Genomic DNA, 10,055 nt, shown 5'->3' with positions numbered 1-10,055 from the left:
AAAAGGAGAAATTGCGTTACAAAAATCCCTGCTACATAAAGGTACATGTTTTTTTACCTTAAAGGGGTTGTAAAGGTACAATTTGTTTTCCTAAATAGCTTCCTTTACCTTAGTGCAGTCCTCCTTCACTTACCTCATCCTTCCATTTTGCTTTTAAATGTCCTCCGAGAAATCCTCACTTCCTGTTCTTCTGTCTGTAACTCCACACAGTAATGCAAGGCTTTCTCCCTGGTGTGGAGTGTCGTGCTCGCCCCCTCCTTTGGACTACAGGATAGTCGGGACGCTCTCTACGTTGCAGATAGAGAAAGGAGCTGTGTGTTAGTGGGCGTCCTGACTCTTGGTAGAGCGCTTCCCAGAAGGGGGGATTGTTGATGCGGGGAGGAGCTGAGACACCCGATGAGGGACCCCAGAGGAAGAGGATTGGAACCACTCAAAGCGAGCTGCACAGTGGAGGTAAGTGTGATATGTTTGTGTAGCGCTACCCCCGGAGGAGCCGCTGGTTAGATTGGGATGGCATAATTATGTTACCTCTGTGATGTGTCTAGGGGTGATGACGATAATAAGAGCAATGAAGAAATGTCCAGACAATTGGTTGACGTTTTCTGTGCCCTTTATTTTGGGTCCAACATGACCAACAGTCAACATGAGGTAGATAGAGAAAGGTTGGTAAAAAGGAGAAAACTTTGCAGATTCAGGCTACGGATAAAAGAAGCAGTCCTGCCTCCAATGATTATTCTTGCTTCGTCGCCACTCCAGCCGGAGTGGGTAAAGTGCCCCTGGACAGGTCCCTCTCACAGGCCTGGCAGCCAGGGTGTCACTCGGAACCACTGAGAAGGAACAAGTCTCTGCCACTGACTTGGCTCTAATAGAATTAAGATTAGTAAAGAGCCTCTGCCACCGGCCCAGTACTCAGCAACATAGATAGAGCGAATCCTTTCAGTCAATAATTTGCCTGAATCTCCCTCAGGTAGATTTCCTATATTTGGGGCCACCGACTGACAGTTTGCAGCATACAACCTGTAATTGTTCGGTCACCCAGATCCCCGATGGTTTTGTCTGAGTCCTATTGGATCACCTGCCTCCGGGCTCACCTCAGATCGACTCTCCACCGAACAGCACAGTCAGCTTGGGATCTTCCTTTTGAAGTGTGGGGACCCAGTAAGTCACTGGGGCCCCCTTTCAGCTTTAGTTGCTCTAGGCCATGAGGTCCCAGAGTCTGGAACTCCGCGTAGCACGTGCGCCCCGGCCTGGTAGGCCATATCGCCGGGGCCCGTGATGTGCGCACACCCTAAAGGTGGGTGCCGCACCTGGAACCAGGAACCCGCGAAGACCCCACAAAATGGCGTCCGCCACAGAATTACCCTCCCCCAGCATGCCCCGCGAGGGAAACACTCCTCTGATTGGCTGCTGGAGAAAAGGCGCCTCCGCCTGGACCTCTCTGGCGCCACCTGCCATCAGGAGATGAAACTACATCTCTGGAGCACAGAATGACCCACAGGACAGTCCAACAGCCAAATTTAAACCAATCAACATGGATGAGAGCAAATAACTCTCTCATCCCACTAAATTTGACATAGCACCTGTATTGAAAAGTACACAGGCGCTACATTTGTTATTTAAAAAAAAAACTTCACTAACCCTTTAAACCCAAAGCCGCATATGTGCGTATGGTCAGCACTAAGGGGATAAACCAGAGGCTCTGGATGGACAGTTGGATAAATGGTTCTATATTTAGGATGTATCCGGTCTATAAACCAGAGGCTCTGGATGGACAATTGGATAAATGGTTCAATATTTAGAATGTGTCTGTGTACATATTATAATAATATATACACATCTGTATAGTATTATCTGTTGGAGATAAATGGCATCACAGTGACTATGGAGGAAGAGGATGGACATGATGTGGGGGGTTACTGGGTATAAATATAAAATAACTTGTATTACCTCCTCTGCTGCCGATTGCAAGGATATCCTTCTCTGCTTCCTGCAAACTGTCTTATCTCTAGGAACCGCCCGTCTATGGAATTCTGTCTCTGTGTTCCACTGAAAATAAGTGAGATCAGCACCTTGTGGAGAAAATACCAACTACAGCCTGTGTTTTTAAATACTTTGAAAGCTGCTTCCTGGATTGTTCTTCAGATTTGGTGCCTAACCACTTGCCATATACTGTAACCGTTGTATAAAAAAAGATGGCAGGCCCCTGAAGGTTAGTGCCTATATAAGAATGGCCTGCCCTTTGCACTGCTCATGTGCACCCTCTAGCAGGGAGGCCAGCATTCACCGTATCCCGGAAGAAGACCCTGTCGGCTTCACAGTGTCCACAGGTAAAATGGAAAGATCCATCGGCTGACAATATAAAATATCCTTTTCACAATTACAGCGATTACGCCGGCTAAAGGAGTGGGACACCCTGGTAGTGCGGGAGTACAGGTAAGCCCTGAGGATTACTGCAAAAAAAAAAAAAAAATGATATCCCGCGGAACCCCCGCTTTAAGACGTGCAATTATTTCAAGCCCTCTGACAGAAACGGGTATATCTCGTTGGATAGCTGCCATCATAAAAGCTGGCTCTGCAACATTCCTAGGGGGCAGTTTATTCGCCTTAGAATAAACTGCACCTCCAATAAGGATTTTTTTATCACAATCAAATATTTGGGCTGATAGATTTCATCAAAAGGGTTACAATAAGGACACTATTCAGAATGAAATAGTCTGTCTGTGACTCCACACAGTAATGCGAGGCTTTTTCCCTGGTGTGGAGTGTCATGCTCGCCCCCTCCCTTGGACTACAGGAGAGTCAGGACGCTCTCTACGTTGCAGATAGAGAAAGGAGCTGTGTGTTAGTGGGCGTCATGACTCTTCTGTAGTCCAAGGGAGGGGCCCTCTACATTGTCCTGAGCAAGTTCCACGTGAACGTAACGCGTATGGGGGGAAGGAGCTGCGTATGACATCACCCGCTGCTGTCCTTAGGAAAAGTCATCCATGCTGGATTTGTTATTGCAGTTTTTTAAACATTTTAAATGTGAGTAGTTTTTCCACTTAATATCTACAATAAATCAAACAGAGAGCATTTAGATCCCATCTTTTTATTATACATGTTCTGTCAATATACGCTGAGTACAAGGAGATTACATTTGGATCTGGCACTCGTATTGAGCTTACGGAGACGCACGAGAGGTCCACGATTCATGTTAACCTTTTCAGTTTTGCCTGCATGACCCCCTGTTCGTTCAGGGGGTCGTTTTCCTAAGGTGAGAGTATTTAGTGCGACCGAAGGTGGAGGGATTGTCACTCATTTTAGACCACTGGTGAAGGATTCCGCAAATGCTGTGGATTCTTTTGTTCATCAATTCTTTGGACTATTATTTTACTATACATTTTGGGAACTTTATTTGACTGCGCTGCACTTGTTCTATATTTAAAATTTAGCATCTAACCTAAGCTTGTTTAATTAAGCTTTGGCAATAAAACCTAAAAGCTGATTGGTTCCTATGCTTTAGTAAATAAACCCCACAGAGTAGATGATATACGCTTATTTGCTTTGTATTTTACCAAAGAAATTTAGAAAAATACATTTTGGCCTAAATTAACAAAGAAAAGTTATTTGCATTTTTTATGAGAGAAACTAGGAAAAATGCCCTTTATTTTCCATTTTTTGTCTCTGTTCTATTTGTTGTCTCTTTGCCATTATACTGTATAGTAAAAGTGGTGGAGAAACACAACTAAAAGGAAAGCTTTACATGTCTCATAAAAATTATATAAAATTCATTTGGGTACAGTGTTGTATGACCGAGTAATTGTCAGTCAAATATCAAAAATTAAAGAATGGCGTATATAGGAAGGGGGTATAAAATGACGGTCTTCAAGTGGTTAATAAACAATAAAAAAAATAAGCTAGAATCTAAATCAAAACATTTATAATTCAAGATAATAAACAAAAACAAAAAATTAATTATTTGTTGGACCAATGAGAAGCCGGCTTCCTCAGTAAAACAAAAAAAGACCAATACTGTACAGAAACCGACATCAACCAATAAGAAGTGTTGTCCATGTATTGTCATATCTGGCCATGTATTAGCACAGTTTAGTTGTATGGTGCAGTCTGTGTGAGTGCGGGACCGAGTCATCTCTGTATGTTTAGAGGATCATATTACTAGAATTCAATCCCTGCAGACTCAGATCTATCAAACCGAACCTGAAAAACATTCAATATATTCCGCCCCTCCCCCAACACACCACTGTTATGAGAAAGATCGTTATCTCATGTGAGTTCTCTGATGAGACACAAGGCCACCTTTTGTTTTGTAAGATTTCCCGCACTCTGAACATGAATAAGGACGCTCACCCGTGTGAATTCTCTGGTGGTGCACAAGGGGTCCTTTCGACCCAAAAGATTTCCCGCACTCTGAACATGAATAAGGACGCTCACCTGTGTGAATCCTTTGGTGATACACAAGGGGTCCTTTCGACCCAAAAGATTTCCCGCACTCTGAACATGAATAAGGACGCTCACCTGTGTGAATTCTCTGGTGATACCCAAGGTGTTCTTTCGACCCAAAAGATTTCCCACACTCTGAACATGAGTAAGGACTCTCACCCGTGTGAATTCTCTGGTGATACCCAAGGTGTCCTTTCGACTTGAAAGATTTCCCGCACTCTGAACATGAATAAGGATGCACACCTGTGTGCATTCTCTGGTGTATAACAAGGTCTCCTTTTGACGTGAAAGATTTCCTGCACTCTGAACATGAATAAGGACGCTCACCTGTGTGAACTCTTTGGTGATACACAAGGTTTCCTTTCTGTGAGAAAGATTTCCCGCATTCTGAGCATGAATAGGGACGCTCACCTGTGTGACTGTTCTGGTGTCTAAGAAGACTTTGTTTGGTAGTGAAAGATTTCCCGCATTCTGAGCATGAAAAAAGACGCTCACCTGTGTGACTGTTCTGGTGTAAAAGTAGATGTTGTTTGGTAGTGAAACATTTCCTACATACTGAGCATGAAAAGGGACGCTCACCTGTGTGAATTCTCTGATGTAAAAGAAGGTTTTGTTTGCTAGTCAAACACTTCCCGCACTCTGAACATGAATAGGGACGCTCAGCAGTGTGACATTTCTTGTGTTTAAGAAGGTCTCTCTTTTTTGTGAAAAGTTTCCCACACACTGAACATGACAATGACCTCTCTTCTGTGTGATCTGCTTCCTGCCCTGAAGAAGATTCCTCGGGAATAGACGGATCTATTAAAGTATTTCTGCTGTGAGATCTTAGAGTCCTGGTATGTGATTTATCAGAAGATTCCTCAGACGTATTCCGGACATTATGGTCATCTGCTGAGAAACAATTTTACAATAAATGTTAGAAGAATCGTTGGAGTTTTAAATTCAGGAGTCATATATGTTAACGAAAAATTATAAGCATGGAATGTAGTCTCTCCCACTATATGAAGTGAGTTGTCACCATATTCATAAGGAAAAAATGAAAAGTGAAAAAAGTGAGGGTTGAAGAGCTAATTAAACACCAATCACATCACAATTGCTTATACGGTAAATGAAGAATAGTGTTCTGCCTATATTGTTCATAGTAAATATGTGCAATGTGCTGTTATAGATTATACTGCAATATTAGTTTGATGTTGCTGCCATATAGTGGTCAGAGTTTGTTATTATTTTGCCAGAGCTTACAGGAAGTTGTATTTTCCTCAGAGTAAGAGGCAATAACCTTTAACCTGGAACTGTATTTCCTCCATTTCATGACTGCTCCTGGATCTAGGCAGACTCATGCAGAGGAGCTCTCAATATATTCCTGGACTAATGATGGAATTGTCTGTGAGTACTCCTACTGATGGACTGAGGCTGCTGTATAATGTTTAATGTACTGACACATATGTTTTGTTTATGTTGTAGTTTTACAAAATTATTCAGAAAAAAGAATACATACAGATCTGATGTCTCACGTTTCTTGACTTCTGAATTATTGTTAAGCTGTCTGACTAGTGTTATACAACAGTTCAATAAAGCGAAGCAGAACACATGGTATTATGAGACAGGGCTATTGCACCCTACACAATGTCCAATCAACACTGAGAAGTCCAAATGAGAGCAAGATTCCAGATAGCGGTTCCAGAATAACGACGTCTCACACGCAAAGTTCAGGGTGACAAGTATGCAACACCCTAGAAGGAGTGATATCCATTTTGAGAAAAAGGAAATCCTCCACCACCAAATTGCTGCCGCTTACCAGATTGTGCGATCCCTTGGTTAGAGAGATCATACGCGCTTATGGCTATTTCCTCAGCTCTGGGTCTCTGCGTCTCAATGTGAGAGTACCATCAGAAGTATCCAACCCAAGTGTCCATGACAACAAGAGAGTTCATAGGGTAAAGCCTCGTACACGCGACCAGTTTTCTCAGCAAAAACTGTAAGGCTTGCTAGAGTTCCCCCATAATATCAATGCTTGTATAGATGTACCGTATTTTTCGCACCATAAGATGCACTCCCCCCCCCCCAAAAAAATGGGGGGAAAATGTCCCTGCGTCTTATAGTGCGAATACTGACCAGGCACTGAACCCCCCCCCCCCCTCCCCCGTCGCCACCGCCGTGTCAGAATCTCTCTCTCCTTCTTCTAGCAGGGGCATACCAAGAGGGAGCGGGGGGAGACTTTTGTTCCCCCGGGTGTCAAAACATGGGGGGTGTCAGTAGCAGTGCTATGAGGTTGCGCTCCGCACCCAGGTAGGGTGTCACCCGCCAGAGGTGACACCATCCCAAAGGCAGTGAGAGCCTTTGCTGGGGTTTTTTTTTCAGACAAATCCCCCCCCCCCTTTTGGGGCTGTGGTCTAGTCCTGTCTGACTTCCTGCTCCTTCCCCCGCTGCTGTAAACTATGTCCCCAGTCCTCATTTCTAGCTGCTTCCTGGGTACATCTGAGGCTGAGAGCCAGCCAGCCAGAGGGGATTATAATGGCAGTGTCCTCCACTGCCTGAGGTGAGCTGTTGATAAGGGGGTGGGAGGAGTGAGCTGGCATGGTATCCATTGCTCATCACCTGAGCTAATGTGATAGAAGAGGCTTAAGGGGTTTTTGTGTCTGCCCTGCCACCCTGAGTTGATCTGGGAAGGGGGGAGGTTGCTGGGTCCACCACCAGATGTAGTGTAGCTGAGCTGATTTGATAGGTGGGGTGGTATTGCTGTGTGTCCACCACCCACCTATAGTAGTAGTATAATATAATATATTTTAGTACACCATTTTGGTTCAGAATATTTTTTTTTCTTTTTTCCTCCTCTAAAACCTAGGTGCGTCTTATGGAGCGAAAAATACGGTATGCTTTAACCCAGAACCGTTAGGATTAATTACACAGAAGCTAGAAGACAGCCTTGTAGTATGTTATTATTATGTACAAGCAGAGAACAATAACAAGATAAGGCATGCGATAGAAACAAGGTTTAGTTGGTTACACAGAAAATAGATTGCCATGTTTTCATGCTCTCAGAGCAGATGGTTACACGTTGTATAATTGTGACATACTGTATTACTTATATAACCTAATTACTTAAAGCGGGAGTTCACCCTAAAAAAAAAGTTTAAGATTAGATTCATGCTCATTTTGTCAAGGGGAATCGGGTAGTTTTTTTAAAAACGAAGCAGTACTTACCATTTTAGAGAGCGATCTTCTCCGCCGCTTCCGGGTATGGTCTTCGGGACTGGGCGTTCCTTCTTGATTGACAGTCTTCCGACAGGCTTCCGACGGTCGCATCTATCGCGTCACGAGTAGCCGAAAGAAGCCGAACGTTGGTGCGGCTCTATACGGCGCCTGCGCACCGACGTTCGGCTACTTTCGGAAAATCGTAACGCGATAGATGCGACCGTCGGAAGCCTGTCGGAAGACTGTCAATCAAGAAGGAACGTCCAGTCCCGCAGTCCATACTCGGAAGTGGCAGAGAAGATGTATCTCTTAAACAGTAAGTACGGCTTTGATTTTAAAAAAACTACCCGATTCCCCTAGACAAAATGAGCATGAATCTAATGTTAAAAATTGTCATTTCCGGGTGAACCGCCACTTTAAATACGATTGGCTGAACCAAGGGCGTTCCTTTTCTTGTATGTTTTGAATAGGTGCAGTGCGCACGAAAATTAAATCCTAAATTGATTCACCATACCGCTGTGTGTGTCTTGACTTGCCGATGCATCAGAGAGTCTCCATACATCCAGAGGTCCTTAACCCCCGGGTCCAGTTGAACCACCAACCTCACAAAAACCATCAAGAAAACCGCTGGCAGAGCTTTTTTGCCGAGAAAAATGGTTGTGTGTATGTTTTTCGTCAAGAAAACTGTTGTGGATCTCGACGAGAAAAAAACAGAACATGCTCTCTTTTTTCTCATCGGGAGTCTCAATTTTCTCGTCGTGTTTCTCATCGGGCTGGTTTACGACGAGAAACACGTTTGTGTATATGCTTAGAAACCAGCGCATGCTCAGAAAAACGTATGAGACAGGAGCGCACCTTCGGTAAAAGTAGCGTTCGTAATGGAGATAGCACATTCGTCACGCTGTAACAGACTGAAAAGCACGAATCGTCTCTCACCAAACTTTTACTAACACGCGGTAACACGAGATTAGCAAAAGCAGCCCCAAGGGTGGCGCCAGTGTAATCGAACTTCCCCTTTATAGTGCCGTCGTACGTGTTGTCCGTCACCGCGTTTGAGAACGACGAGATTTTGTCTCGACAGTGTGTATGCAAGGAAAGCTTGACAAGAACCTCGTAGAGAAAAACTATGTTTCTTTTACGAAGAGATTCTCGTGTGTACGAGGCTTAACCCTTTTATAACATTTATTAAGTAAAAACAATCATATGCACTTACAATTGTGCAGGTATGTATAGGCGGTTCAGTATGTCTATTCAAGCTGGCTGGCTCTCAATAACAGCCCGTAGCTTCTGGGACTGGCACAGTACGCGGTGACTTCAGCACGCCGCTCCTCCCTATGCTGTTTTGTCAATTGTGACGTCTTCCAGGGGCACGGGCGGCGTGCTGACTCACCGCCGTAAATACTCCACATTACCTCAGGTACCGTCCAGCTCTAATCTCCTGGTGTCCCGACTGTAAGCATCGCCATCTTGAAACCTGGCATATGCCCTAAGTGCACGAATGGAGGCACCCCAAGAATGCCCCCACTCTTCACTCCTTCATTCGGTTTACCTTAATGCTAACTGAACATTGAAAACTAAATTTTGATATGTTAAATCCCAGACTAAAAACCGGAATGTAATACCATACATAGAAATGGCAACATTCTCCGCATTACACCGCTGACACCTGTGGTCAATGGCAGTATTGCAGATGTCTCCTTTCCCGCCAAGCGTACGCATATATGCGTCCTCGGCTTTCAGGGGTTATACTGGGATGATGCCCACAGCTGCAAGCATCATCCCGGTACCGTTGTTTAGAGATGGCGATTGGCTATCCAGGCATAACAACTGATGCGGCTAAAAGCCGCTCGGTTGTTATGCCGGAGGAGCGGGAGGGGACATTCTCCCCCCTGCCGCCTCTGGCCACTCTGACCAGGCCTCCCATCCCACCGGGAGACCCAATCCTCAATCCGGCGCCTCCAGTGTCCAGGTGCAGACTGAAACCAAGCCGTAAACACGGAAGTGGCATAATGACATCACTTCCGGGTTGCTCGGCTGCCAATGGCGCCGGATTTTAAAAAGTACGCAGTATTCAGAATCGCCGTTTTCGGCGATCTTAAAGCGGGATTCCACCCGCAATTTTTTTTTTTTAAAGTCAGCAGCTACTAACAGTGTAGCTGCTGACTTTTAATAAGGACACTTACCTGTCCTACTTGCCCGCGCTGATGCCCCCCCCCCCCCGATGCCGATCCCACGATCGATGCAGGTCCCGCGCCGCCATTCACACTAGGGGAAACAGGCAGTAAAGCCTTACGGCTTCACTGCCCATTTCCTACTGCACATGCGCGAGTCTCGCGCCGACTTGTGAATGGGCGGCTGCTCTCTGAGTACACACACAGTTCCCAGAAAGCAGCGCGCCCCATTCACTAGGAGAAGATGAA

At 45.0% G+C, this 10,055-nt stretch overlaps 1 protein-coding gene across 4 annotated transcripts in view; it reads right to left on the bottom strand.

Moving 5' to 3' along the window:
* Positions 1 to 3,072: 3,072 nt before the first annotated feature.
* The window catches only part of LOC120910079 (zinc finger protein OZF-like), a 35,089-nt gene continuing 28,106 nt past the window's right edge, over positions 3,073 to 10,055 (bottom strand). For 2 of the 4 annotated variants that reach the window (XM_040321937.1, XM_040321940.1), the window contains one exon: positions 3,073 to 5,331. In XM_040321937.1, the coding sequence (XP_040177871.1) occupies positions 4,259 to 5,331 (1,073 nt within the window). In that variant the 3' untranslated portion in view covers positions 3,073 to 4,258. The remainder of the gene's footprint in view (positions 5,332 to 10,055) is intronic. The other 2 variants (XM_040321938.1, XM_040321941.1) reach the window with 1 other exon arrangement.

This window comes from Rana temporaria, chromosome 8 (genome assembly GCF_905171775.1).
Source record: "Rana temporaria chromosome 8, aRanTem1.1, whole genome shotgun sequence".
Lineage (NCBI taxonomy): Eukaryota > Metazoa > Chordata > Amphibia > Anura > Ranidae > Rana > Rana temporaria.
The sequence above is the reverse complement of the archived record's forward strand: the minus strand, read 5'-3'. Positions and strand labels throughout refer to the sequence as shown.